Source organism: Thamnophis elegans, chromosome Z, assembly GCF_009769535.1.
Source record: "Thamnophis elegans isolate rThaEle1 chromosome Z, rThaEle1.pri, whole genome shotgun sequence".
Taxonomy (NCBI): Eukaryota; Metazoa; Chordata; class Lepidosauria; order Squamata; family Colubridae; genus Thamnophis; species Thamnophis elegans.
The window spans coordinates 144,520,244-144,547,996 of record NC_045558.1 but is presented as its reverse complement, the minus strand read 5'-3'; the positions used below and the strand labels follow the sequence as shown (position 1 = coordinate 144,547,996).

General features: G+C 60.4%; 2 protein-coding genes across 2 annotated transcripts in view; both read left to right on the top strand.

Moving 5' to 3' along the window:
* KIF1C (kinesin family member 1C) overlaps window positions 1-14,036 on the top strand; it is a 14,840-nt gene extending 804 nt beyond the window's left edge. The window contains exons 2-22 of the mRNA XM_032235479.1: window positions 4,373-4,517; window positions 5,199-5,275; window positions 5,372-5,551; window positions 5,684-5,749; window positions 5,830-6,008; window positions 6,190-6,301; window positions 6,649-6,726; window positions 6,846-6,911; window positions 7,108-7,189; window positions 7,535-7,613; window positions 7,717-7,862; window positions 8,011-8,180; window positions 8,378-8,457; window positions 8,891-8,966; window positions 9,186-9,265; window positions 9,346-9,440; window positions 9,822-9,905; window positions 10,278-10,458; window positions 10,651-10,723; window positions 11,364-12,002; window positions 12,658-14,036. Coding sequence (XP_032091370.1) covers window positions 4,412-4,517; window positions 5,199-5,275; window positions 5,372-5,551; window positions 5,684-5,749; window positions 5,830-6,008; window positions 6,190-6,301; window positions 6,649-6,726; window positions 6,846-6,911; window positions 7,108-7,189; window positions 7,535-7,613; window positions 7,717-7,862; window positions 8,011-8,180; window positions 8,378-8,457; window positions 8,891-8,966; window positions 9,186-9,265; window positions 9,346-9,440; window positions 9,822-9,905; window positions 10,278-10,458; window positions 10,651-10,723; window positions 11,364-12,002; window positions 12,658-13,308 — 3,300 coding nt within the window. The 5' untranslated portion in view covers window positions 4,373-4,411 and the 3' untranslated portion in view covers window positions 13,309-14,036. The remainder of the gene's footprint in view (window positions 1-4,372; window positions 4,518-5,198; window positions 5,276-5,371; window positions 5,552-5,683; window positions 5,750-5,829; window positions 6,009-6,189; window positions 6,302-6,648; window positions 6,727-6,845; window positions 6,912-7,107; window positions 7,190-7,534; window positions 7,614-7,716; window positions 7,863-8,010; window positions 8,181-8,377; window positions 8,458-8,890; window positions 8,967-9,185; window positions 9,266-9,345; window positions 9,441-9,821; window positions 9,906-10,277; window positions 10,459-10,650; window positions 10,724-11,363; window positions 12,003-12,657) is intronic.
* Window positions 14,037-17,327: 3,291 nt separating this feature from the next.
* PCOLCE (procollagen C-endopeptidase enhancer) lies at window positions 17,328-25,856 on the top strand. Its single transcript, XM_032235480.1, has 9 exons — window positions 17,328-17,500; window positions 17,703-17,811; window positions 17,898-18,159; window positions 23,118-23,242; window positions 23,371-23,507; window positions 23,672-23,973; window positions 24,909-24,980; window positions 25,193-25,366; window positions 25,535-25,856. The coding sequence occupies exons 1-9, from the start codon at window positions 17,406-17,408 to the stop codon at window positions 25,690-25,692; spliced, it is 1,434 nt and encodes a 477-aa protein (XP_032091371.1). The 5' UTR covers window positions 17,328-17,405; the 3' UTR covers window positions 25,693-25,856.
* Window positions 25,857-27,753: the final 1,897 nt, after the last annotated feature.

Below are 27,753 nucleotides of genomic sequence, written 5' to 3'. Positions count from 1 at the left end.
CTCTGCCCTGCATCTGGGGCAGCCCTCCCGCCCTTGTGGCTCTCTCCACCGGCATCTCTCTGCTGCCCCTCCGCTCCTTGACTGCCCTGAGCTGGGCATCCGGGCTTCTCTGGGGCACCTTGCCCGAGCCGGTCTTGGCCTTTGCCCAGAGCCAATTTGGGCAAAGCCTGGTTCACGGGGTGTGTATGTGTGTGTGTCACGTGGCAGAGGATCCTGGAGGAATGGCGAGAGGCTGAGCTGGGAGCTGCCCTGAGGAGGGGAAGGGGCCCTCGTGAGGCTGCCGTGATTGCCAGCTCCCTGGGCTTTGGGGGCCTTCCGCTGGGGCCTCCTGTGTGAATGCCGGCTGTGGGAAGGTGGCCGTGCCAATTTCCCGACCCACTGCTGCTCCTCTTGCCAATCTGTGACCTCCCACTTTCTCCCCTCTTCTCCGCTTGCCCCCGTGTGCCGAGATCCGCTCTCGGACCCCCTTGGCACAAAGCAGCAGGTTTTGAGAGCCGCGTCTGAGGCTGAGCCGGCCAGGAATGCGGCCGTGCCCTTCCCTCTGCCCTTCCCGGCAGGTCGGAGCTGTCAGAAAGCCCAGACCAAAACACGGGCGTGTGGGTGGGTGTGCCGCCTCCTCCTGCCCTGCTGCTCTGGGACTGGCACCTCCTGGGTGACATTTCACGGCATGGAGGAGGCCCAGCGAGGGAGGAGTTTGCCGCCTCTGGGCTCCACCCCTGGCGCTGGTGGGACAAGCTGGCCCAGATTTCTCTCGGCTGGCGGGACGGAGGCCAGACGCAGCCGTTGCCCCCTCCCCAGTTGCAAGAGAGAGGAGGGGAGGCTCTGATCTGCCAGGCCTTCCGGCATCTGCCGAGGGCTCTCCGGCCTCTCTCTGCCCTGCCTTCCCCAACGGAGGAGGAGGAGGAGGGTTGCTCCCTTCTGAAGAGCCAGATTCCTTAGCGCTTCCGTCAGAGGCCTGTTAGGTAGGAATCCTCCCGGGGCAGGAGGGGAGAGGCGGCTGCTGCCCTGCTCTTCGCCCGCCTCACCCCTGCTGGTCACAGGGCACGATGGCTGCCCCTCAGCTCCTTGTGCCCTGCCATCCTCCAGAGCCGCTCCCCCTTTCTGCGAGCCAGCAGCCCCTCCCTGCTCCTCTGCCATGCCAGGGCTGCCCCTTGTCCTGGCACGCCGGCTTCCAGCTCTCTGCAGGGGTCCCGTGCCTGATGGCAGCCCTGCCTTCTCTTTCCAGCTGGCATCAGAGAGCTCCCCACCCACCCTCTAATTTAGCCGAGCAAAAAGGCAGCAAATCGGGGCTTAAGACCCTCCTTCCGCTTTGGGGGACGTTCGCTCTCCACTCCATGGGGGCTGCCTGGCCCTCCATGGTGGTGGTGGGGGAGAGGGGTGGAGGGGTTATCCCTGCCCCTCCCTGCCAGAGCAGAGGGGCTGGGGCGTCTTCCAGAGGGCGTGTGCCTGCTTCCTACCTGCTCGGCAGGTGATTACAGGGATTAGCAGAAGCACAAATTAAAGTCTTACTCCCCCCCCCCCCCAGTTGCCTGGTAGGCTCCCCCGCAGGCTGAGGGCCCCCGGAGTGGTCTGAATCCTTGCCCCCCCCCTCCCCCAGGGAGCCGGACTGCCAGAATCTGTCCGGCTTCAGCATGTGGGACTTTGTTCTGGGGGCTCAGCTATCTGCCCCAAAGGGGGGGAAAGAGGTCCAGACCCTCCCCCTGTGGTGGCTGTCCCCCCCCTGGTGCCTCTCAACAGGGGAGGGGGAGCGTGGGAAGCGGCCGTGGGGCCAAGCAACCGTTTGTGTGTGGTGCCCCAAGAGTTTTGCTGGGGAATCAACCAGCCGGGGGAGCTTTCCCCTAAAGGAGGAGGGGGCTTCCCTCGTGTCTTTTGCTCTGTCTGGGTAAGGGGCCAGAACAGCCCAGGGACTGGGGTCTCCCTCTGGGTTGGCACACAGTCGGGGTTCCCGGGGGAAGGACGGCTCCCCCCCCCCGCAGAGGAGCAGGAGAGCGAGTGGGGAGGGGCTGCCTTTGCCCCCACAGGACTCCCCCCACCCCCTCCAAGCTCCCTTTCAGCCAGGGGGGGGGGAAGGGTTTGGGAGGAAGCCAGAAGAATCAGGAGCTCCCAATCGGGACGCCCGACTCACACCCGACACAACTGCACAACCTCCGCACAAGTGCCCACTCGGCCACGCCCGGCTCCTCTGCAGCGCCACAAACGCCCCGGAGCCTCCCTGGGAGGATTACGGCACGGACATGCCCCCCTGCCCCGAGGGGCCTGGGCGGAGGCCCCCGTCTGCCTCTGGCCGGGCCTGGTGTCCTCCGGCCGGTTTGGGTGGGCTGTTCATCTCCGTGCCCCGGGTGCCTCGCTGGCGCTTGTGCAAGGGCCCAGGGCTCTTGCGGCACCCGCGTAGGTGTGCCCGGAGCAGCCCTGGAAAAGGAGGGAGGCTCCATCTTTCTCCCAGGCCTCAGTTGCCAAGGAACAGCTGCCTCGGCTAAAAATAATCTGATTTTTTGCTGTCATCAGGCGTCATGTGAGCGAAGAGGCTCCCTCCGATGCCCTTGGGCTCACATTGCAGGAGGAAAGGCTCTGGGGCCCTGCACTCCAGGCCCAGAGAAGGCAGAGCCCCCCCCCCGCCCCCAGGCGGAGACCCCAGTTGGCACCCGGCAGGCCCCGACTGAGCCTGCGGCTGGATTCAGGGCTGCCTTGGGGGACCCCTGCGTTCCCGCGGAGCAGGGGCCTGGGAGGGGGTCCAGACCCTTCAGCAGAAGGCAGCCGGGCCTCGTGCCCCTGGGCCCCGCATGCCTGGCATCGCTGTGACTCACCCAGCCTGTCCTGCCAAGCGAGGGCCGGGCCGGTGTTTATCTGGGCTGGTTGTGCGAAAGGAAGCGCAGCCGGAGGGAGGGGGGCTCCGCACAATGGGGGGAAGTCGGCCATCTGGGGAAGGGGGAGACCTGCCAACGGGGAAGGGACCATGGAAGCTCCCAGGTGGCAATTCAGCGGGTGGGTTGATTTTGGCTGGCAGTGGTCCTGGGGATTGTAGGTTTCTGGCAAGAATTCGGAGAGAGTGTTGGCCCGGTGGCCGGAGGAGGCAGGGCCCACGGCTGGGCCTGGTGTTGTGGGCCCTGGGGAGGGGGGAGGTCTGCAGGAGGAAGCTGAGGGTCAGTGGGGCTGTGGAAGAGCAGCTGGGACCCTCTTGGCCTTGGAGGGGCTGGACGGTTGACCCTCAGGCCGGATGTGCGTAGAAGGGGGCACCTGGCAGCTTGACGGAAGAGGCTGACCTCTGGGGACAATGTTGGGGAGGGCCTGGGGGAGGCAGAGGGGAGGGTCTCGCCTGATCTGAGCAGGTCCCCACAACACCTGCCTGGCCAAAAGAGGGGGCCCTCCAGCGGGGGGGGGGGGAGAGGCTGCATTGGCCTTCCAGGAAGAGGCTCACGAAGGTCCGTGGGAGGGGAGGAAACAGAGATGTCCGGCCCAGCCTTCCTCCTCGCCTGCTGCCCCACCTCCTGGCCGAGGGGGAGGGGGACACCTCTGGGGGCTCCCACCCCCAAGAAAGCAAATGCTCCCTTCTTCCTGGGGGGGGGAATTGCAGGGCCATGGAGAGGGGGGGGTTCCGTTGGGCAGAAGGAAGCGCTGAGCCGGCCTGGTTCCCTGCCCTTCACCCCCAACCGCAGGCCGTGGGCAAAACCCCCCCAGAGGTCTGACTCCCTGAGGGCGCCGCGGCTTGGACGGGTCCTGGCTGCAGGGGGGGGCAAGGCGGCTGGAGCTGAGTGGGGAGGCTTCCTGCCTAGCAGGCCATTGACCCTCCGCCCGGCTGCGTCCCTGCCCCAGCAAGGGCCTTGAGGGGGCTCACGCAGGGCCTGGGGTTGAGGGAGGGAGGGGGGCTTTTGCTGGGGGCCACCTTCAAGTGTGCAGAGCCCCCCCCCAGCTGGGGCCCTGGCAAAGCTGGAGCTGCCCCCTGCTCTGCGTTCTGCTCCGTCATCCCCCGTGGCCCTGCCAAGGCCAGGAGGAGCCCAGGGCGCACACACAGCCACGCCCAGACGCTTCAACCCCCTGGAGGCTTTTGCTGGGTGTCCCAAGCGGAAAGGGGTGCTGCGTTTCCCGAGGATGGGGGTGTGTGCAGTGGGGGCGGGTGGGTTGTCCAGCCGGTTCCTGGGAAGGGCCCAGCCCGGTCCTGGCATGCGGTTCACCCGGCTGCGTTTGTCCCTCGGGAGTGTGTGGGTTGTGGGGTGCCTCTGGGCGGAGGGTCAGCGCCAGGACTGGAGCGCTGGGGGCAGGGAAGTTCCGATGGGAAGCAAGTGGGAGGGGGGGTGTAACCAGTGGCCCCCTTTGCCTGGGGGGTAGCTGGGGCGTCCCGTGCTCAAGGCCCCTTCTGCCCCTCCTCTTCCGACAGGGAACCTGCACCCCCAGCTGCTGCCCGGAGGGAGCCGGGATGGCCGGCGCGTCCGTCAAAGTGGCCGTCCGGGTGCGGCCCTTCAACGCCCGAGAGATCAGCCATGCGGCCAGCTGCGTCATCCAGATGCAAGGACCCACCACCTGTGAGTTTCCCACCGGCTCCCCCAGGGGGCAGGATGAAGCCGTGTAGCAGCGGGGTTGCTGGGGGTGGGGGCATCCTGCCGGGGGTGTCTGGGTGGAAAGGGCCCCGGGCAAGTAACTTTCAGACACTGCGGGTGGCCTTGACCCTCTGCTTGGCTTCCAGAGCTTATGATTGTGAATAAGAGCCTCCCGGTTCAATGGCAGTCTACCCCGGACTTGTTAAGAAGGAGTGGCATCCGTGGAGGAGGGAGAGGGCTTGTGTCCTTGAGCCCCACCTGGCCCTCCTGTCACCTCCCACAACTGGCTTGGCTGCCGTGAGGAAAGTCCTCTGGTGCCATGCCCGAGTGGGCTGCGCCCGTGCAAGAGAGGCAGGCAGGGCCCACTTGGGTGACACTGCGAGCTGGCACACTTGCCCACTTGGGTATCCTAGGCCAAACCATGCCCCCCCCCTCACCTGGCCTGGCCTGGGAGCCTTCCAGTTGAAGCCGGGTTCCCAGGCAGTTGAAGCCGGGTTCCCAGGCAGTTGAAGCCGGGTTCCCAGGCAGTTGAAGCCGGGTTCCCAGGCACAGCCTCCTCCGGTGCTTGAAGGCAGCCGCGTCCCCCTGCTAAGGCTGCCTTTGCCATTGCGGAGGCTGGCAGTGGCGGATGTGGCAAAGGGGCTCTCCTCCTCCTCCTCCTCGCAGGCATTGCCAACCCTAAGCAGGGCAAGGACGCCCCCAAGAGTTTCACCTTCGATTACTCCTACTGGTCCCACACCTCGGTGAGTGTCACTGTGGGGAGACGGCTGTGCTTGGCTGTCCTGCGTGGGGGTCCCTCCTTCTGGTAGCCCCCCTGAGCCCCCCTCCCTCTCTTGCAGGAGGAGGACCCCCACTTCGCCTCCCAGCAGCAGGTCTACAAGGACATTGGGGAGGAGATGCTGCTCCACGCCTTCGAGGGCTACAACGTCTGCATCTTCGCCTACGGGCAGACGGGGGCCGGGAAGTCCTACACCATGATGGGCAAGCAGGAGAAGGGCCAGCAGGGCATCATCCCTCAGGTGCCCGGAGCTGCCCTTGGCACCCCCACCTGCAGCCCCCCCCACCTGCCCTCTCTTGCTGGGATGTGGGGCCGAGGAGGGAGGGGAGGCGCCCCCCGCAGCCCTGACCCCTCCCTCGCTCTCTCCCTCCAGCTCTGCCAGGACCTCTTTCTGCGAGTGGCGGAGGAAGCGTCGCCCTCCCTCTCCTGTTCTGTGGAGGTACGTTTGGGCGGCTGTGCCCCCTCCCTCCCTCCCAGCCCCCTCCCTCCACCTGAACCATCCCCCCCGTCCCTCCCCAGGTGAGCTACATGGAGATCTACTGTGAGTGCGTGCGGGACCTCCTGAGCCCCAAAAGCCGTGGGAACCTGCGTGTGCGCGAGCACCCCGTCATGGGGCCCTACGTGGAGGGCCTCTCCAAGCTGGCCGTCACGTCTTTCGAGGACATCGCCGACCTCATGGACTGCGGCAATAAAGCCAGGTCGGGCCCCGCCGGTGGGGGGCGGGCGGGCGGGCGGGGCGGCTGTCTGGGCCCTGGGCCAAGGAGGGCTCCCCTCCGCCACTCCTCCTCCAACCCAGGCCTGTACGGGGGCTGCTCCGAGGGCAGAGCGGGCGAGAGTCCCAGGAAAGAACCCCCCCTCCTCCCTCCTCTGCCCCCCCAGGACTGTGGCTGCCACCAACATGAACGAAAGCAGCAGCCGCTCCCACGCCGTCTTCACCATCGTCTTCACCCAGCGCCGGCATGACGAGCTCACCGACTTGGATGCTGAGAAGGTGGGGAGGCCGGTCTCGTCCGGGAGGCGGGCCCAGCTGCGGGGGGGTCTCCCATGAGGGGCCCGAGGTCGGAGGGGCCCTCCCGGAGGAGTGTGGAGGGGCCCCTTGAGGACCCTCGAGGTGGGATGGGCGCTTTTGACGGGGGTCCAGCTGGTTTGCCTGCTCGCCCCTCGCTTACGGCACTCCTGCCCTGGGGCTCTGGTAGGATGGAGCCCTGCTCTGGGGCTGGGTGGCTGGGGATCAGCTGGCACGGGGGGAACGCTTGCTGCATCAGTTTGGGGCCCCTGAAGGCAGCCCCCGGGGGACTCCAGTCCTCACCCTGTGGCCCCCTCTCCCCTTCTCCCCAGGTTAGCAAGATCAGCTTGGTGGACCTGGCGGGCAGCGAGCGAGCGGACTCGTCGGGGGCGAAGGGCGTGAGGCTCAAGGCAAGAGGGCAGAGTTGGGCCGGGTCTCCTGTGTCTCAGGCGGGGTGGGGTGTGGTGGCAGGGCACACTCCGTCCTTCCTCCACCTCCGTGGGGCTCAGAGTGGGCTCTCTTTTTCCAGGAAGGCGCCAACATCAACAAATCCCTGACCACTCTGGGCAAGGTCATCTCTGCCCTGGCCGAGATGGTGAGCGGGTCCTGGGGGGGACGCAGAGATTGGAGGCGGGGAGGGGGCCTTTAGGGACGGAGTAGGGGGACGAGGCCTTGGGATGCTCGGCTGGAGGCATTGGGAGTGAGGACAGGCATGGTGGGCTCTGTGGGGCCCTGGGCGGCCCTCTTCCCCTCCCCCCGACTCCCTTCTCCTCTTGCCCCCCCCCCTCCAGCAAAGCAACCAGAAGAAGAAGAAATCCGAATTCATCCCATACCGGGATTCGGTGCTTACCTGGCTGCTGAAGGAGAACTTGGGTGAGCAGCTGAGCAACACCTGGCGAGGTCCGGAGGGACAGGGACACCCACCCACCCTTCTTTGAGTGGGCGCCATGCAGGAAAGCGGGCAAAGAGGCTTCCGCGGCCGCTCAGCCGAAGGAGGGAACAGAAGGTCTGGCCCAGCTTTGGCTGGGTGGCAGAGGGGAGGGGGCTCCTTATGCCATCTGCAGCCCCCCCTCTGGATGCCTTGGCTGGGGCGCCCCGGATTCTGCCCAGAGGCTCAAAGGCTCCAGCAGGAGCTGAGAAGCAGAGGGCGTGCTTGGGAAGGGTTGACGGGCAGAGGGTCTTCTGTCTCCCACCCTCTCCGCTTCCTCCCTCCTCCAGGGGGAAACTCCCGCACGGCCATGATCGCCGCCCTCAGCCCAGCCGACATCAACTACGAGGAGACGCTCAGCACCCTCCGGTGAGTGGGGGAGGGGAGTCGAGGAATGGGGGGGAGGGGTCCTTTTTTCCCAGCCCCCCCTCCTCCCCCCCCCGGTCTCAGTGCCCGCCTGCTCCTGCCCCAGGTACGCCCACCGTGCCAAGCAGATCCGCTGCAACGCCATCATCAACGAGGACCCCAACGCCCGTCTCATCCGGGAGCTGAAGGAGGAGGTGGCCCGGCTGCGGGACCTGCTCTCTGCCCAGGGACTCTGGGATGCCTGCTTCTCGGGTAGGGGGCAGGTCTCGGGGGGGGGGGGGGCATTCCGGGGACCCCCACCTTCCCAGGACGGCTGTGAAGTGTTCGCAGCGAGGCCAGGGCCAGGCGGGGGAAGCAGCCTTTGGAGGAAGCCGGCTCCATCGCTCCTGTGTCTTTGCAGGGCCTGATCCGGCTGATCCGGCTGGTGGGCAGAGCGTTTCCGGCGATCCCTTTGCCCCCATGGCCCCCTCCTCCCTCCTGCTGGAGCCCCTCAACGGGGAGCTGGAGATGCAGCTGCCGGACTCGGAGGAGCAGATGTTGTGCACGGAGGAGGCCATGGAGAGGCTGCAGGTGAGAGGGGCCCTCCGAGGAAGCCCCACTGTCCCTCCCGGGTCCTTTGCCTGCTTTCTGATAGGGGGAGGGAGCTTTCCAAGCAGCCGGACTCTCCACCCCCGGGGCAACCAAAGACCACCCCATCCTCCTCAGCAGGGGCGGCTTCCCCCCTGTGCCTGAGCGACCTCCCCCTCTGCCCCCCCCCCCCATTGTAGGAGACCGAGAGGATCATCGCCGAGTTGAATGAAACCTGGGAAGAAAAACTGCGGAAAACGGAGGCCATGCGGATGGAGAGGTGAGTGCAGATTGCCCCCCCCCCCACTCCACTGGCCCCCGTCTCTCTGCTCCAGTTCTGCCAGGGAGGGTCTGCTCGGTGGGCCGCATGTTTATTTGCAGCTTCTTCCCTGGGGAGGCGGGGGTGGAATAAGGGCCCAAAGCCGACCGGTATCCAGGGGGAGGAATCTGAGCTGCCATCGTTGGTGATGCCTCAGAGAAGCGCCCAGGCGGGCAGGGTCAGCCGCTCGTGGCCTCCCTGGGGGAGAAGCTGCCAGCCGCCAGCTCTGACAGGTGGTTGCGCTCCTGGGACGCAGCACCCGAGCGGGAGGGTTTGGTGCCCATCCAACCGGAGGCCCCTCTGCCCACTGAGTGCCCCAGGCCAGCTTCCTTTGGCGCTGCCAGTGGGCCAGCCAGGGGGTCTGAGTGGCAGGGGTCGCTTGTCTTTGCTGCAGAGAAGCCCTCCTGGCAGAGATGGGCGTGGCTCTTCGCGAGGACGGGGGCACCGTTGGCGTCTTTTCCCCCAAGAAGGTAAGCAAGGTGCAAGGTGGGCCACTTAGAATGGAGTCATTGGGAATCTGCCCCGTGGAGGATCTCTCCCCCCCCCCACAGCCCCAAAGGTGTTGTGTGGTGTACCTGCAAAGGCTGCCCCCCCCCCCCGGAGCCGGGCTGCACAGGGTCCCAGCCCTACAAATGGACAGGAGGCTCCAGCTGTGCCCCCCGCTGATGCCCATGTCTGCCCTCCCCCAGACTCCACACTTGGTGAACCTGAACGAGGACCCCCTGATGTCGGAGTGCCTGCTCTACCACCTCAAAGACGGCGTCACCAGGTGAGGCTGCCCCATGCCGGGCGTTGACGGGCGGACGGGGCGAGGCCAGCGGGCCTGACCCCCTCCACTCTCCCGCCTAGAGTTGGGCAGCAGAACGCGGACATCCGGCTGAGTGGGCAGTTCATCCAGGAGCAGCACTGTGTTTTCCGCAGCGTCACCTGCGAGTCGGGAGAAGGTGAGGCTCTGGACAGGCGCAGCTCCTCCCTGCGGGGCGACTGCCGGAGGCGGTCAGGATAACCGAGTCTCCTCTCCCCTCTCTTTGTGCTTGCCTGGAGCAGGGGGGGCCCGGCCACGGGGCAGCAGGCAGCAGCAGGTATTGCCTTCTTCGGGGGGTCTTACTGGACTGGGGGGTGGGGGGCGCAGGGAGGTATCCCGGTCACCATCCTGCCCGCCCCAAGGCCCGGCTGCCACCCACTCTTCTCCGCGCCTGTCGCTTGGCCAAAGGGCCCTTAGACCAGTGCCAGCCTGAGGGCCTGGTCAGCTTTTCCTCAGCCCCACCAGGGTGGGCTGCCTCCCGAGGACCCCGGGCCCTGACCCCTGCCTGTCTCCTCCGCAGTCGTGGTCACCCTGGAGCCCTGCAGCGGGGCTGAGACGTACATCAACGGGAAGCAGGTGTTGGAGCCGCAGGTGCTGCGATCAGGTAGGCAGGGGGGTCCGTCCTGCCCAGGGGAGCGGGCTGCCGGGAGCATCTCCAGCCGGGGCCTCGAGCAAAGGAGGCTGCAGCCTCAAAGCCCCCCCACTCCCCATTACATTTCCTGCGAGGGTTTTGTGGCTTCGGAAAATCCTTCTCCTGCCCCCCACCCTCACTGCTAGGGGGTCCTTTTTGTGGGCAACCAGCCCCAGGGGAAAGGGGGGAGGGGCCCTCCTGGAGGTGTCAGTTGGGTTTTGGGGGGTCCCTGCACTGGGGGCCCAACCGCTTCCCGCTTCCCTCCGCGGCCCCGATCTCTGCTGCTGTGATTGAAGGCCCCCTTGGAAGCTGACGTCTCCCACCCCACCCCCGCCCCCCCATCAGGCAACCGTGTGGTGATGGGCAAGAACCACGTCTTCCGCTTCAACCACCCCGAGCAGGCCCGGATGGAGCGCGAGCGCTGCGTGCCCCCCGAGGGCCAGGCGGAGCCCGTGGACTGGAACTTCGCCCAGCGGGAGCTGCTGGAGAAGCAGGGCATCGACATCAAGCTGGAGATGGAGAAGAGGTGGGCAGCCGTGGGGCACGGGGGGCACGGGGCCTTCTCCTCTGGGCCCGGCTTCCTCGGGCGTGGCGGGGGGGAGCTCCCCTGCAGCTCTGATCCTGCTGTGGAAGGGGGGCCCTGGGGAGGGGGGGGCTGGGCGGATGAAGCTGCTCAGTGTCCCCGTTTGACCCTCCGGCTTTGCCCCCCGTGGGTCAGGCTGCAGGACCTGGAGACGCAGTACCGCCGAGAGAAGGAGGAGGCCGACCTGATCCTGGAGCAGCAGCGGCTGGTATGTGGGCGTCTCCTGGGCCCTCCTGCGCACGCAGGACCCTGCCAGCTGGCTTCCCCCAAGCAGCGTCAGTGGGCGGAGCCAGACTCACTTAATGGCGGCCTGATTTACGGAGCAACCGCAGCATAAAGGTCATAAAACCGGGCATGACTCGATTAATGACAGCATCACTTGTGGTCATAAGACAAGGACTATCAGTGCAATGCGTTACAGGCAGTCCTTGACTTACAATCTTCCATTTAGGGGCCATTCAAAGTTACGACAGCAGTAAAAAAGTGACTTACGAGGACTTCCCACACAATTGTTGCTGGGCTCCCCGTAGTGACGCAATCAAAATTCAGACACGTGGAAACTGGCTCATATTTATGACGGTCGCAGCGTCTTTGGGGGGGTGTCACATGATTCCCTCTTGTGGCCTCTGCCAAGCAAAATGAACGCTGGATTCACTTTACAGCTAATTTGATTGCAGTGATTCACTTAAGAACTATGGCAAGAAATGTAAAATGGGACCAAGCCTACTTAACAACTGTCTCAGAAATGTTGGGCTGGTTGGGGTCGTAAGTGGGGGGAGTGTTTGTGTTTCGTGTCTGTTTCTGCTAGACCACTTGACCTCGAACACCCCCCCCCCCCAAATTCCCAGTATGCAGATTCGGACAGTGGTGACGATTCGGACAAGCGCTCGTGCGAGGAGAGCTGGCGCCTCATTTCCTTGCTGCGGGAGAAGCTGCCGGCCACCAAAGTGCAGACAATTGTGCGCCGCTGCGGCCTGCCCAGCTCAGGCAAGAAGCGGGAGCCGCTCCGGGTCTACCAGATCCCACAGCGCCGACGGGCAGCCAAGGACCCCCGCTGGCTGACCTTGGCTGACCTGAAGATGCAGGCGGTCAAGGAGATCTGCTACGAGGTGGCCCTCAACGACTTCCGGCACTCCCGCCAGGAGATCGAGGCCATGAGCATCGTCAAGATGAAGGAGCTCTGCCGCCTCTACGGCCGGCGCGACACCAGCGAGCGCGAGAGCTGGCGCGCGGTGGCCAGGGACGTCTGGGACACGGTGGGCGTGGGCGAGTCGGAAGGTCCCACGGGAGGCAGTCCGGCACCTGGGAACGCAGAGACCCGGGTCAGCACACCGGGCGTGGAAGTCAGCGACCTCCGGGCGCATATCGACAAGCTGACGGACATTCTGCAGGAAGTGAAGATCCAGAACAACATGAAGGACGAGGAGATCCGGTCACTGCGAGACCGGGTGGTGAAGATGGAGCAGGTCATCCCCGTCTCAACCCAGGTGAGCAGGTGCCCCGGCGGGCAGCAAGGTCTCCCCAAGGCCCCTTTACCCCTCCTGCTGTGCCCAGGGGGTGGGGGTGGGCAGAACTGTGGTTTGTTTGAGCTGGATTCACACGCACACACGCACGCGGGAAATAAATGGGAGACACCCCACACCAGTTGTGGGTTCCAGGCGGTACGGCCCAGTACGGCCATACCGGTAGTAGCCGGGAGAAGCAGCCACCGTACTGGTACAATGGCTTGTTTGGCCCACCCGCCCGCCCGTGTTCCATGGCCTTTTAATAACGCGAGCGGCCCATTGCGTACGTGTGCACAGCGTGCGGCGCCTGCGCAACCACCACCGGCCAGCTGGGTGTCGCAGGGCAGTGGCATGCGCATGTGCACACAGCATGCGTGCCCGTCTAGGATGCCCAACCCCGTGCGCAGCGTACCGGTTGCGCCGAGATCCGGAACCCACCACTGCCGCAATCCCTTGGTGTCCCTCGCCACAATCCCCAATTCTTCTTGTGTTTGAGCCTTGGGTTGGCCAAGCGTCCCTCACTCCCCACATAGTTCCTGCCCACCTTGTGTCTGGCCTGACCCACTTTGGAGAAGAAACGCCCTTCCTCCGAACCCCCCTGCCATCTCCCCAATTCTCTCCCCCCCCCCCCCCCCAGGAAGACGAAGAGCTGGAGCAGCAGTGGCAGTCGCTTCTGATGGCCCAGGAGGGCCGAGCTTTTGCCGCTGAAGGGGATGCCCTGGCTCCCCAGGAAGAAGAGGGCTCCATGCCCCGCGACCGGGTCTCCTGCCTTATGAAGAAGGACCCCGCCTTCCGCCGAGGACGCCTCCGTTGGCTCCGCCAAGAGCAGCTGCGCCTGCAGAACCTGCAGCCGCAGCAGCCACAACAGCGCCGGGGGCCCAGCCGCTTCATCCCCCCGCAGGACTGCAAGCTGCGCTTCCCCTTCAAGAGCAACCCGCAACACCGCTACTCGTGGGGGCCCAGCACCGCCTTCATGGTGGGTGAGGAGAAGGAAGGGGCCCCTGTTGAGGAGATGCCTCAGGGCCCCAGCCCCAACAGCCACAGCGGTCCCACCGCGCCGCCGAAGCAGCCGGGCCGGCGCCACTCCCTGGAAGGGGGCCCACGGGGCAGGCGCAGCAAGGGCAGAGGGCAGGAACAGCATCCCCCACGCAAGCATAACTATTACCCTCACCAGCACCAGCCCTACCCGCAGCGCCGTTCTGGGGTCCTGGAGGGACACACCCCACCCCGCATGCGCCGGCAGAGATCGGCACCCAACCTGCAGCAGGAGAACGCCGGTGCCCAGTGATTCTGCCAGGTGGCTGCTCCTACGGCCCCTTTCCCAGGGGGCAGTGGGGGGGATACCGCCTCGGAGGGGTGGAGGGGTCAGCATAGCCCCCGATGGGCAGGGCGCTGTCTCTGCTGTCTGTGGGGCCCTTGGGCACCGCAGTTTGCTTGGATCGGCGTAGTAGTCGTAGTGCCCAGGTGCAGGTGGGGGGCAGGACGGGGGCCTGCCTGGGCACAGCTGCAGGGGTATCCTGCAGCCCCCCACCCCACAGGAGCCTTACGGGCGGGCGATGGGGGAATCCAGGGCAGCAGGGATTTGTGGAGGGGTCTTCCCTTGCTTTGTGTGGTAGGTGGGCCTGGGACGATGGACCTATTTGATGTCCTAAAGGGGGGGGGGGCAAAAGGGAGGGGGTCCTAAGTGGGGAGGGGCAGATGCAGTGTGAAGCAAAATCCGTTTTTGGAGGAAAAAGGCAGAACTTCAAACTTTGCTGCCTCCCCCCACCCCTCCCCCAACACGCAACAGTTCCAACGTGTGTAGAAGCCTCATCTCCTATTTTTTTTTTGGGGGGGGGCACAAATCTTTCTTCCTGCTGATTCTGTATTAATTGAAGTCTCATGGGAGCCCCCCCCCTCCCCATCGCACTCTGCCACTTTAGGGCACCCCCCGGCCCCTCTGCCATGGTGGGATGGAGAGGGAGGGGCCCGCTTCTGAGAGTATTTGGTCATTTCCCCCCCCCTCAATTTGCTGCATGAGGCTCCAGGGGAAACAGGCATCCAAGCACCCCCATGGAAGACTCCCTGGGGGGTGGGGAGGGTTGCCAGTGTTGGGGGGGGGGTTGTGCCCATGCTCTGCTTGGGGTGAGGGCAGCTATATCTGAAGCTCTTCGTGCTTGGGGGGAGATGTGGGGCCGTGTTCGTGGGTGGGCTACCTGTTCCTGAACAATAAAGGTGGCAGAACACCCACCCTGTTGCCTCCAGCTGTTTGGGGGGGGGGGTAGAGACTGACCGCCCCCCCTGAAGCCCGAGCTGCCCTACAGCACACAGTGTATTTTTTTTTGGTATTTTTAAATATTTTAAATGCTTTTACTTGTGAGTCGCCCAGAGTCCCTGGGGAGTGGGCGGCATACAAATCCTATTAAAGTTTTAAGTTTAAAACAAGGCCGTGGGGCAGAAATTCAGCCAGACCTACAAGGAGGAGCAGTGTTCCATGCGCCTCTGGCCTTGAGCCATGCCGGCCACATGACCACGGAGGCATCTTCGGACAGTGCTTTGGCTTTGAAACTGAGATGAGCAGCGCCCCCTAGAGTTGGAATGATGAACACATGTACGAGGGGAACATTTACCTTTGCTTTACAAGGAGAAAATCCTGCAACACCCCCCCCAAAAAAACAATCCTGAATCTTGAGGGGGGAACAAAGTGCCCAGCTTCCCTCCCTCTCTTGTGGCCTCGGCACAGCCGCCTCGGCCGCCTCGTTCATGGCAACCCCACCACTCCTAGGAATGGGGGGTAGGCAGGAGCATCTGCGAGGGGCCCCACACACTCTGAGGACCTGTCCAGGGTGAAGGAAGCTCCCGCTGGCTCTTCTGGGCTGAGGCGACCTCGAGCCCGCCAGCTCTGGTGGAGGGGGAAGCTCAGGGCCCTGGGGGGCAGTGAGCTCTGGGTGGAGCCCATTGAGCCGATGACTGGCAGTGGATCACGTGGGTAGCAAACCAGGGGTGGGATTCAGCGGTTCTGGAGAACCAGTAGCAGAAATTTTGAGTTGTTTGAAGAAAGGGTAAATACCACTTCTGGCTGGCCACGCCCCATCTGTTCTCAGCCTCCTGAGTCCCAGCTGATCGGGAGGGAAGGGGAATTTTGCAGCATCCTTCCCCTGCCACGCCCACCAAGCCACACCCACAGAACCGGTAGTAAACATTTCTGAATCCCACCACTGTCGAGTGTTGTGGCTTGGAGAGGGGGGGGCAGCTCCCTCTCCCTCTTAGAGAAGCTGTGGTTCAGTTTTTCCAGAGTAGGGTCTCTCTGCAGCTCTCACAGGGGCTCCGGGTGGCATTTCCTGGGCCTGTAGACTGGAATGCCCAGGTGGCCCCAACTGAGCCTGGATCTTGGCAGCTTCCAGTGCCATCCATCATGCCACCCTGACTGGTTTCCAGGTTTGGGGGTGGAGGGCCAGACGATGTGATTGTTCTCCCTGCAGAGGGAGGATCTGGGGTCCCTCAAGGCCTCACTTGTGTGATGTCTTGAAATGGGAGGGGTCCCCCGCTACGCAGGGTCATCCATGCGCCAGGACCCAGATGGGGAAGGACCAGCTGTGGCTCTACCTGAGCACGGATGGTTTCCTTTTTCGGGTGTCCCTGCCTGGGTGGGATTATAGCCCCCCCAAAAAAAGAGCAGGTGCATAATCTGGGGGTGCTCTTGGCCCCTGCTGGGAGGCCTTCCATGGGTTGGTTCTAGACTACAATCGGGGTCCCCTGGAAGCCGCTACCCATGCTTCCCTCTGCAGGGGGGCTACCTCAGCATCTGCAGGAGGTGTGGGTGGAGCCTCATTGCCCCCCCCCCCAATGCCTCCTGGTGCCTGCCCAGGGGCTGATTATCCCCCTGAATCAGGGACGTTCCGCCTTAGCAACTGTAAAGCCTGTGGCCTTCTGGCTCCCAGAATTCCTGAGCCAACTCCTGCTGGGGAATTCTGGGAGTTGAAGTCCACAGGTCTTCCCTAGATCAGGGATGGGCAACCTTGAAATGCTTAAAAGAGCCATTTGGGCCGGTTTCCCGCAGAAAATAAAACTCCCCGGAGCCACAAAACCCTCTTCCCGTGCCTTGACTGTACACATAGTTGAATTAAACATTATTGTGAAACTTTGCTTTTCTTGGATTTAACCATGGTTGACCTACGGGGGGTTGAAAAGCTGCATCATGTGCTGGTGGGTGTTGCACATCGGCGGTTGTGACACATATTTTGACCACGGGGGAGCTGCAGCGGAGGGATGAAAGAGCCACATGCGGCTCCAGAGCTGACCCTTATTCTAGAATTCAGTGTTTCTCAACTTTGGCCACTTGAAGATGCCACTTGAAGATGCGAATGCTGGCTGGGGAATTCTGGGAGTTGAAGTCCGGACATCTTCAAGTGGCCAAGGTTGAGAAACACTGGTCTAGATCTTTCTTGGTGGGGAATTCTGGGAGTTGAAGTCCGGACATCTTCAAGTGGCCAAGGTTGAGAAACACAGTTCTAGATCCTCCTTTGCACCAGCTGCCGTCTGTCCCCCCCCCCCCCCCCCACACACACACACTTTAGCCCAGAGACGTGACAGGGTGCGGGAGGCTCCCCATCCGGTCTATGAAACTGGGTGCCCTGGCAGGACCCGGGGAAGATAACTCGGGTGCAGGACCTGCCTTCTGGGACGCATTTCCCGCAAGGCTTTGACACACGCGCCCTCCTTGGCCCATCCCGAAGGAAATCTGTATTCCAGAAGGTTTTTTATTTTAATCAATTTCCCCCCCTTTTTTTGTTTTCTGCACCCCTGGAGGCCTCTGTGTGCAGCGGGGAGAGTTGCGTGGGTTGAGAAGGGGTCTGTTTGCCAACCGGTCCGAGGCCAGCCCGGCCTGGGGAACGGTGGGGAGGGGGAGGCAGTGTCAGAGGCGGCTGGACCCCCGCGCACCACCAGCGGGCTCGCCTCCTCCCGGCGCCTTTCTATTGCCCCCCCCCGCGCCTCCCGCTGGGCAGGAGCTGCCCGCCACGTCGTATTCAGATGGGGGGGGGGGGCTTCGGCTCAGTGCCAGGCATGTGGGGGGGCATGTTTTTCGCAGGAGTCCCGTTAACGGCGATAGCCGCGAGAAGCTTGAGGGCTGCCCCGAATAGAGAGCTGCCCCGGGGCGGCTGAGCAGCCTGCTAGACGGCTTTCGGGACGCCCAGGGCACTCTGCACATGCTCGCCAGGGCCGCCATCCCTCTCCTCCGCCGCCTCCGGGGCCTTTGGGTCGGGGCTGCTGCTCCGCCTCCCCCCCCCCCACCCCCGCCCGGCCCCCTCGCAGCCACGTCCCGCGGTCCCTCCCCTCGGCCCGCCAGAAGCGCTCCAGCCCCGGCCCCGCAGCTGCTCCTCCGAGCGCCCCGCTGCCGCCGCCGCGATGCCCCTCGCCCTGTCGGCCCTCCTGCTGCTCTGCCTGCCGCAGCTGAACCGCGCCCAGAGCCCCTCCGACGCCCCCGCCACCAACCAGACCAGGTAGACCCCCGCGCGCTGCGCCCTCCGTCCAGCTCCCCGTCGAAGGGACGGGCGGCCGCTCCGAAGGCTTTAGGCAGGCGAGCCAAGCGGAATCCCGGCGCCGCTGAACGGGGCGTGGGGGAAGGGGATCCGCTCCAGGCCCGGGGGAGGTCGGGGAGGGAAGCCGTCGGGGTTCCCTCAATCTCTGCCCTCTCCCCGGCAGGCCCGTCTTCCTGTGCGGCGGCGACTACAACGCCAACAACGGCTACCTGGCCAGCGAGGGCTTCCCCGAGCCCTACCCGCCGGGCAAGACCTGCACCTGGACCATCACGGTGAGCCCCCCCTCCAGCCCCCCGTCCCGTCCCCCGTCCTCCCAGCGCCCGCGGAGGGATCCAGGCTGACGCCCTCTGCCCTGCAGGTGCCCGAGGGCCAGGTGGTGATGCTCTCCTTCCGCGTCTTCGACCTGGAGCCCGAGCCGACCTGCCGCTACGACTACCTGGAGGTCTTCAACGGGCACGCGGCCCTGGAGTCGCAGCGCCTGGGCCGCTACTGCGGGACCTTCCGCCCCGGGGCCATCCTGGCCACCAGCCACCAGATGCTGCTGCGGATGGTCTCCGACGAAGGGACCGGCGGCAGGGGCTTCCTCGTCTGGTTCAGCGGCGGCCTCCCCCACGTGGACGGTAAGGGCCGCTCTCCCTGCTGGGGGGGGGGGCTCCCCGACAGTTCCCGCCCGGAGCCCCAAGCTGTGCCGGGGTGACCCTCCGTGCCCTGGACGAGCGCCCCGAAGGGAGGCGGAGGGAGGGGGGGCAACTGGCTGCCTCCTGCAGGGCTCAGGGGGGCAGCCGGCCACAGGAATGCCTGCGGCTGAGTCGGAAGGGGCCAGCTGGCTTCCCAGATGTTTCCCGGACAGGCTGGGAAGGAGGGGAAGATCCTGAGCCAGAGGTGGGTGGGGCAAAAGAGGAGCTGGGGCATCTCTCTGGGCACCTCCCCACCCCATGCCAAGGGAGGGCTGTCCCTCAGCAAGGAGGCTCCTGCCTTCTTCACCCCCTCACCCCCCCCCTTGCTGCCCCCTGCCAGTCCCAGAACCTTTTCCTGGGCTACCCAAAGGGAGGGTGGAAATGGGCTGCCGGCCACAGGGGCTCCTGGGCTTCCTAAGAGCCCTGCCCCCCCTCCCCCCAGCTGCAGCCTGGCAGTTTCCAAAGCCTCTGAAGAGAGACGGGCACTTGGCTTGGCTCTGGGGGAGGGCATGGGGGGGCAGTGAACGCTGCTGCTCAGCTGCTGCCAGAGTGGTTGAGGAATGGGAGGTCCGGCTGGGCTTGCAAGGAAAAAGGCAGCAGGCCAGCTAAGCCCCTCCTGTCCCCCCCTCCTCCTCCCAAGCATTCCTTGCCTCCCACGTCCAGCTGGACCAGGCTCAACAGCTTCCCCACTTCCACTTCCGTCCCAACCGGTCATTAGGGAGAATTCTGCGGTCTCCAAAATGAATGTTTTGCTCTTCTGCTCCCCTCCCCGGCCTCTCTCTGTGCAGCACCAGCTCCCCCTCCCCTCCCCTCCCTGCCCCCTCCCAGTTGGCAGCCCATCCGCCCCAGAGGCCCTCCTGAGGCTTCAGCCAGCATTCTTGCCGGCTCTTCCCCTCCAGCTTCCTGGGCTCTCGGCCTAGGCCCCTCCTCCCCCCCACACCCGCCCCCAGAAGTAGCCTGTCCCAGAGGGTTGAGTGCCCAGATCTCTCCTTCTGCCGTGGATTGGCACCACTCCGTGCAGGGATGCCTGCAGGATCCATCTGGTCTCCCTGGCTGAAGAAGAGGGTCTGTTCTGGGCTCTTCTACACCCTGGCAACTGTAAGAGCCGTGGAGGATTTCCATTCGCAGGATCGGGGGAGTAGAAGCCCACCGCTCTGCCTAATTGCCAAGGCTGGACAGACCTGTTCTAAGCGGGCAGAGATGGCAAGTGGACACGTGTCTGCTGGAATGCCTGGGCCTCTGTGGCCGTGTGAGCCCTGGATACGTGTGGCTTGGCGTGTGTATTTATGGTTACACACGTGCTTGGCACAGGTTTACAGAATGTGGGAATGCCTGTCCCGAGTTGGGTCAGGCACTTGAACAGATTTACAGAGTTGGGAGGGACCTTGGAGGTCATCTAGTCCAACCCCCTGCCCAAGCAGGAGACCCTACCTACGCCATTTCCGACCGATGGCAGTCCAGTCTCTTCTTTTTCTTTAAAATTGAAAATTTTTGGGAAAAAAAACTTTTACAAATATTTACCTGCCTCCCACTCCCCTCCCCACCCAAACCCCAACCCCCCCCCAACCTTCCCCCCCCCCCCCCCCGACTTCCCAGAACTAATACAGGGTATAAATCTTTAACAAAGATGTTCTAAAATAAACTTAAAAAAAAGTTAGTATCATCTTTCATTTGAGCTTTAACTCCGCTTTGCTAGGCTAGCTCTAAACAGATTATATCATTGCTTCTTCAGTCATAAACTATCTGGAATTTCTTAGTCCCGTATTTATTTTGAGTATAGTCGATCCATCTTCTCCACTCCAGTTTCTATCTCTCGTTTGAGTGATACTTGAGATATGCTGATATTTTAGGCATCTCTGCTAAGTTTGTGACTTTTAATGTCCATTCTTGAATAGTAGGCAAATCTTCCTTCTTCCAGTATTGCGCCACCAGCAGTCTTGCTGCCGTTATTAAGTTCAAAATCAAATTAGTCTCTACAACTGTACAATCACTAGTTATACCTAATAAGAATAACTGAGGGGTAAACTTTATCCTTTTTTAAAGAACATTTTGCATAATCCACCATATTCTTATCCAAAATGCTTTAACCTTTTTGCAAGTCCACCATATGTGAAAATATGTAGCATCCACACAATCACATCTCCAGCATTTACGGTAGGTTGTAAATTCGGATACATAGAGGCCAGTTTCTTAGGATCTAGATGCCATCTATAAAACATCTTATAAAAGTTTTCTCTCAAATTTTGGGCTTGTGTAAACTTTACATTTCTTACCCAGATCTTTTCCCATGTATCCAACATTATTGGTTCTTCAAAATTTTGTGCCCATTTTATCATACAGTCTTTAACTAATTCTGTTTCCGAATCCATTTCTATTAATGCATTATATACTCTCTTTATATGCATTGGATTTTGATCCTTAATTTGTCTCTTCTTGAAAGCCTCCAGGGAATGAAGCTCCCACAACCTCTGAAGGCTTCCCTCCTGCAGGACCCCCCAAAACAGGACTCTGCCTGGCCTGGACACTTGCCTTTCTTTTCTTTAAAAAAAAAACAACAATTTTTATTTATTTTTGAACAAGGACAAAAAACATAAAAAACCCATATTCCATTACAAATTGTAGAAAGTGTGTCCGTTGGTTACAGTATTTCCATGCATCTCTTCCATAGTCACCACCTGCTTTTCATATCAAATCGCATATTTCAAATTCACCTATATTCATGTATATCACAATTATTATATCTCGACCTTAATTTGATTATAATTGTTTTTACATCCTTTTATATATAATATTCAAAATCTAGAATAGGATTATGTGATAACATTCCATGAAATCATCCTAAGATTATCCAATCACAATACATCTTTATAACATATTCTAAAGCTTTTAAACCTCCTCTCATAATCTCCATATGTTGTTTATATAAAATTTCATATTATCAAACTAATATATCTATATGTATTGTTATCATTATTAATCACTATTTAACTATAGCTATTGTCACTTCATTTTATACATACTACTAGTAAACTAAATTTAGCTTAATTTTTTATTATACATTTTCATAGCATCAACCTGTATCTTCCCAGTAATAGTACGGTCTTGTATCTCTTGCCATTTGTAGCATTAATGTTCTAGTTACTTTCTTAATAAATCTTGTATAAACTGCTCTTGGCAACATGTTATTCCATTCGTAACTCATAAAAGCTTGAAACCCAACATCTGTTCTTTCCATCAGCTTAACTTTGGTTATCACTAGTGCTCCTGTCAATATTTCTCTCCTTATCTCTGTCAATTTTTCTCTCTTTTCTTCTTCTGTGCTTTGAAGTCTGGGGTAGAGTCCCAATCCATCCATCTCCCCTTTTCATATTCCGCTCTTGCCATTACCAACCACACTCACTTTGTTGTCAGTATCCACAGTTTTCTTATCTCTTTGCTCATTTTTTTTCTTCCACCTTTTGAACTCTGTCCTCCACTTTCTTCATTTGATAAACATCTTCAGTTTCTCCATCAGATTTTTCTGTGTTGTATTCCATATTCTCCAATCTCTTTTCAATTCTCTTTGTCACAACTAATAGATTTTGAATTTCAAACATAATCATTTGCAATGTTACAGTTTCTTTTTCCTGCTTTTTTCCTTTCAGTTTTGCAGACACCGCCACTAGGGTACAAGGCTATTTAATAAACTTCAAACAAGTTCATTTATTATCTTTCAAGTCAAAATGTAGACTTCCCTCCAATAGCTAGTGATAGATCTTCCAAAAGGTACCTGTATAAACAACTTGTGCTCTTCCTATTATCACTGTCAGTAAACAAGCTGAAAGAACCTTGAATCTCAAGTGATCAAAGAGAAAGCAAAAACGATGTATCCAGCCTCCAGCCTCTAAGTGGCAGTGTAACTGCTTTTCCTCCTGTTGTTACAACCCTCTTTATAATCCTTCTTATTAGCTTCTTTATATTCCAAGCTTAAGAAAGAAAGAAAAAACCCTTAAATGGAGATCAAAAACAATCCAATCAAATCAAGCATCATAAAAAAGAAGGAAAATTTTAATCCATAGGTATAAGCAAAAGTGAAAAAAGAAGAAGAAAATCCATTCAGTTTAAAAAATTAGGGAGCTCCTGCAAAAGTTCCATCTGTTAAAAAAAGAAAAGAAACTGAATAACACACTAAGTTCAATGCAGATCAATCTCTCCGCCTACAGTCTTCTGTCTTCAATCTTAACTTAACTTAAAAAAATTTCTTGGGTAATCTCTTTCTCTAATAATAAAATTTCCTCACCAATTCAACACACTTTCTCTTTCTGCTTTCTTCCTGTTTCGGAGCTGTCCCAACTTCAGCAGCTTCATTAGCTGCATTTCTGTCGCCGGGGAAAAAAAGAGCTATTTCTGGATCTTTCAGGGACTTTGCGGTGTCCCTGAGATCAGCAGGAGGTGCCCTTCTCAATCACCATCTCTGCGTGACGATTTAGGTCCAAATGGACCGTCCAGTTGCAGAAATTTGACTGCGATCTTGGAGCACCAAGACCGCACGTCGTGCCGTTCCGACGTCAGCTCTCTTCTCTCCGAGACTTTCCTTTCTGTGCCATTTCCATGCGGCTAAATCCACTTCCACCTATTCAGTTTGACTCCAGAAAAATGGGAGGTTTGAACCCAACGGGGTGAGTTCCTGTGGGCCTTTTGCAAAGCTGTAAGTCCGGGTCTTGTCCCGACAGCTGCATTAAACGTGAGAAATCCCAGAGTCGCTGCAAGTGGGCAGACTGATAAATCTAAATAAATGTAATAAAAAGCAGAACTGCCAGCCTCTTCCCGCTCCCCCAAAGCATCGCTTGCTGGAGAAGACCCTGCAGAGGCCCGGGGGTCTCTTCTCTGCTTCTAACTGGCCCCCGTTTCATCTCTTGCAGAAAACCAGTTCTGTGGGGGGAAGCTGGAGAAAAGCCAAGGCTCCCTCAAGACCCCCAACTGGCCCGAGAGCGACTACCCGCCTGGCATCAGCTGCTCCTGGCACATCATTGCCCCACAGGACCAGGTAAAGCGGCAGGAGGCTCCCTGGCCCTCCCCTTTGTTGGGGGCAGAGAATCGCAACCCTCGTTCCAAATGCTGGGGGGCTAAAACTGAGGAGCAGGAGGGTGACCCCTCGGCTTCCCTCTGGCCTAGGTGATCATCCTGACTTTTGGGAAGTTTGACGTGGAGTACGACACCTACTGCCGTTACGACTACGTAGCCGTCTTCAACGGCAGGGAGCAAGACGACTCGCGCCGCGTGGGCAAATTCTGTGGAGAGAAGTCGCCCAGGTGGGTTTACATGCGTGATCCTCCTTTTTCACCAGCTTCAGGGGTCTTCCCATTAACGGCTCCTCCTTGGGCCCCAGGGCTGCCCTCGCCAGATGGAGCCCAGTTCAGACTGGCGGAGCCGTTGGGCGCTTCTTCCCCACCTTCCTCCCAACCTCTCCCCGCAGCTCCATCCGCTCGGAGGGCAATGAGCTCCTGGTCCAGTTTGTCTCGGATATGAGCGTGACGGCTGACGGGTTTTCTGCCTCGTACGTGATGAAGAGTCAGGATGAGCCGGTGGACGCCACCAGGGCCCAGCCCGTCATCCCGGTATTCCCAGGTGCCAAGCCCACGCAGAGCAGCCGGAAGCCTGGACCCCCCAAGCCCAAACCTCCCAGCAAGCCTGCAGGCCGACCCAAGCCGGCTCCGCGCCCCAAACCCACTGCCCAAGGCCGTTCGGAGGCTGCAGCCCCCACAGTGCCCACCGCAGGTAAGAGCTCTGGGGAGCAGAGGGGAGATAATAAAGAAGATATTAGATTGTGCAGAAGCGAAGAGATTGACATTAAAAATAAAGGATAAAGAGGAATCAGTGTACTACAAGACAGGGGGGCGATTTTACAAGAGATACAAATAGAAAGAGAAAGGAACAAAACAGGAAATAAATAAGGCAGATGACACATTATTAAATTAGGGGGGATAAGAAAATATTAAAATGCAAGTATACAAATGGAAAAATGATATAAGTGGATGTAATATCAGAAATAAAATGTAATAGAGGAAATTATTTGTATGAAAATATAAAATTGGGATTGCTGAAATGCCACCCCATAAGAGAAAGTGGATAAGCTACAATGGAAAGGAGGGGGGAGGAAGAGGGAAAGGAAGAAAGGAAGAAAGCAGAGGGAGTAAGGGAGGGGAATTAAGAGTAGGAGAGAGGGTAAGAAGGAGGAGAAGAGAGGAGGAGGAGGGGGAAGGAGAGGGGAGGAAGGAGAGAAGGAACGAAGAAGGCAGAGAAGGGAGGCTGAGAAGATGGAAGGAGCAAAGTTGTTGCAAAATAAGATGGAGGTATAGGATGACAAGAAAATGACCTGAAATGTATTCTCTATATTTGTGAGGAAATAATTACAGAGATTAATGATGAATAGACGAAGGTTAAGGAGCAATTATGAGAATGGACATTTGTGAATGAATCGGAAAGGGGAAAATTAAAAAAAACGTTATTAAAAAAAAAAGAGCTGTGGAGGGACGGGGGGGGAGGGGGCTGCTTTGCTCCCATGTCCGGAGCCCAGGGGGGGCCGCGTGGGAGGAGTCGGCGCTGAAGCCGGCCTGGAGCAGGAAACACGTGCAGAGTGCTGGGCTTCTGAGCAGTGGAGCCGAAGGGGGCGACTGGCCTTTTCTCTCCACCTCCCTCCTGCCTCCCTCCAGGTGAGGTCACCTGCCCGCAACGCTGCAAGCGGACGGGGAACCTGCAGACCAACTTCTGCGCCAGCGATTTTGGTAAGCTTGTCTTCCTGCTGCAGGGAGATCCGCCTGCCTCCCTTCTCCCGACCTTGCCAGCCCCAGGAGCCATTACGCAGGAGCCCCCAGGGGTGGGAGCAAAGGCGTCTCGGAATCAGAGGGGGTCCCAGATCTCTGCATGGCACCTCCTGTCCCCAGGGAGGGCACCCTGCTGCCCGCCTCTCACCCGCTCCCCAATCTCCTGCTTGCAGTGGTCAGCGGCACCGTCCAGGCCCTCCAGCGACGAGAGGGGAGCCGGGTCACAGCCACCGTGACGCTCCTCCAGGCCTACAAGACGGGGGCCCTGAGCCTCCCCCCAGAAGCAGCCGAAGGCACCACCTTCCAATTGGACGTGCCCTGCAGACAGTGCCCCATTCTCAAGAAAGGTGAGGCTTCTCGGGAGACGCTTCGCACGCGGGACGACTACACAACAGTCACCAGAAGTGGCCGAAATCCCCGACGGCTGCACAGATTAGCAGGGGAATTCAGTCAGGCCTCTGATCTGAGTTCAGATCCTCCCCTGCCTCCGGCTCATCTCTCTCTCTCCTCCGCAGGGGCCAGCTATGTCTTCATGGGGAGGGTGGAGGCCGACGGAAGCGGGCAGCTGCCCCCCAGCAGCTTCGTTGTGCCACTCCGGCCGCAGCAGCAGCAGCTTCTCACCAACTTCACCAAGCGGCCTTGCACCGGCCGGGCCAGGAGGAACCGCACCTGAGGACACACACCCCCCCCCAGCCTTTGCGGGAGCCCCCCCCCCCCAAACAGCACCATGTAACCAATAAACGGGCAGGGGAGCAGTTCACGGACTCCAGGGTGGGGAATGGCGCCCATTTGACGTTGTTGACACCCGTCCCACTGTCTTAAAAGTTTTTGGTGCCTGGAAGCCTTTGTTGTGAGATGATGTTGCCCCCCCTTTCCCTCCTCCTCCTCCTGCCTGGCATTGCAGATGCAGCCCCCACCAGGGAGATGCCCGATGGCTTAGAGGCATGTGGGGGGAGGTGCCGCCTTCTGTGCCTGGAAAGGCCAGGTGGGGAAAAGGTGGCTCTGGCTGCCCCCCCCCCATGATCTGCCCCCTTTCCCCCCTCGCCTTGCTACGTGAGTTCCCCAGCATATATCTGAACGCTGGGGTCCTGGCCCAAGGATGGGCATCAAACCGGGCCGGCCTGGGCTCCGATCTGGCTTGCAGCTTTGGGGCAGACTCTGCGGCTGCAGAAAGGATCCAGCCCCACTGCCAGGCCCATCTCTCCCACGGCAGCAGTGCAGCCTCGGCCGCATTTCTCCTACAGCGGCCTGGATTGGAAGCTGCAGCCTGGCACTTCCTTGGCCCCCCCCCCCCCAAGCGCTCGGGGTAGAGCCCACCGCTTTGCCCCAAAGGCTGCTGCCCCCCCCAATAGCAGCTCCCCAAAATGTTTCCTCCTTGGCTGCGGTTGCTGGGAGGGGGGGCTCAGTGGGGCTGCAGCAGGAGGAGGGCCGGAGGCTCAGGGAGGGGAGGGGGCCTGGGCTGCTTCCTCTGCCCCTGGCTGTCCAGGCCCCCTGGCAGCTGCTCTCGGCCGCCCTCTGCTGCTGGCCAAGTGGGGCAGGTGAGAAAGGGCTCCCCCCAGAGTTCTGCTGAGAGGCAAGGCAAGGATCCCCCCCCCCCCCTGTCTCTGCCCAGCACAGGGAGGGAGCCGGCCTGCTTCCCAAAGGGTCCGAGGCTCGGAGAGCAGGGCCGGAGCGCCCCCTTGTGGCGCATGTGGGGGCTGGCGGGAGCCAGAGCGACTGGACCGTCCCTGCTGTCCTGAAGTCACCCGGCCAGGCCTGCAGCCAGGGAGCGCAGTGGCCCAGCTGTCCTCCGGGTGGGGGTGGGGAGCGGAGGGCTGGGGGTGCTTTCTAAAAACAGACCCTGGAAGGCCCTGGCCGCTCACCTTGGAGCAGAGGAAACGTGGCTTCAAGTCAGCAGCATTGAATTGTAACGGTTCAGTTTTGAGGACTCTGCAACGGCTCTAGAATGAGATTTCAAAGGTCTCGTGTGGAAGGAGACCACCAGGAGAGCAGCCGGGTGCAGGAAGAAACACAAGAGGGGTGGGGGCTTCTCCTCAATAGCTGGGGAGAAAAGCAGACCCCCCAGGAATCTCTGCAGAATCAACATGGTGGGAGGGTTGCAAATGGACCTGTGGGGGGGGGGTGTCTCATTCAAGAAGGCAAAGACCCCCTTCTTGGTTAGATGACAGGGCTTAAGGGGGGTGGGTACCGCATGCCCCTTTGGCTGACTGGAGGGACCCAAAATAGCTGCAGCCTTCTAGGGGAGCCTTCTACAGGCCCCCCCTTTGCCCCCTGGAACCCCCTCCGCTCCCCCCCCCCTTCTGCTCATGGGAAAGGCCCCAGTCCCCCTTTCCTCCTGGGCTGGGATTCCCTCCAGATCCCTGGGGGAGCCCCAGCTCCATCCCAGGAAAGGGGAACGGAGCCCGGGGCTGCCCTTGCGCGGTCGGTTGCTTTTGGGGTCCTTCTCTCTGCACCCCCCTTTTTTAAGCCGGCTGAGCTCCGGCAGCGGAGGGACCGCAGGCGGGAGGAAAAGGTCCGGGTGGGGAAAGCGCGGAGCCATCGGGGCGCAGATGCCAGCGGGAGCCGGAGGCGCTTGGCGGCCCGAGGAGCCGTTTCGCTCCCCTGCGGCCGGAGCGGGCGTTCCCCAAGGGGGCTGCCTGGAGCGCCCTCCGCCCTCGGGACCAAGGCCGGTGGGCGCTCAAGGACGCTGCCCACCCGCAATGCCCGCAACCGCCCAGCGGCCGGGAGGGAGGGA

What these genes read in the sequence shown, in the direction of transcription:
- PCOLCE (XM_032235480.1), top strand. Translation starts at nt 17,406, where the DNA reads ATGCCCCTCGCCCTGTCGGCCCTCCTGCTGCTCTGCCTGCCGCAGCTG. An exon ending in CTTCTGCGCCAGCGATTTTG is followed by an intron (nt 24,981 to 25,192) that starts GTAAGCTTGTCT and finishes TCCTGCTTGCAG; the next exon opens with TGGTCAGCGGCACCGTCCAG. An exon ending in GTGCCCCATTCTCAAGAAAG is followed by an intron (nt 25,367 to 25,534) that starts GTGAGGCTTCTC and finishes TCTCCTCCGCAG; the next exon opens with GGGCCAGCTATGTCTTCATG.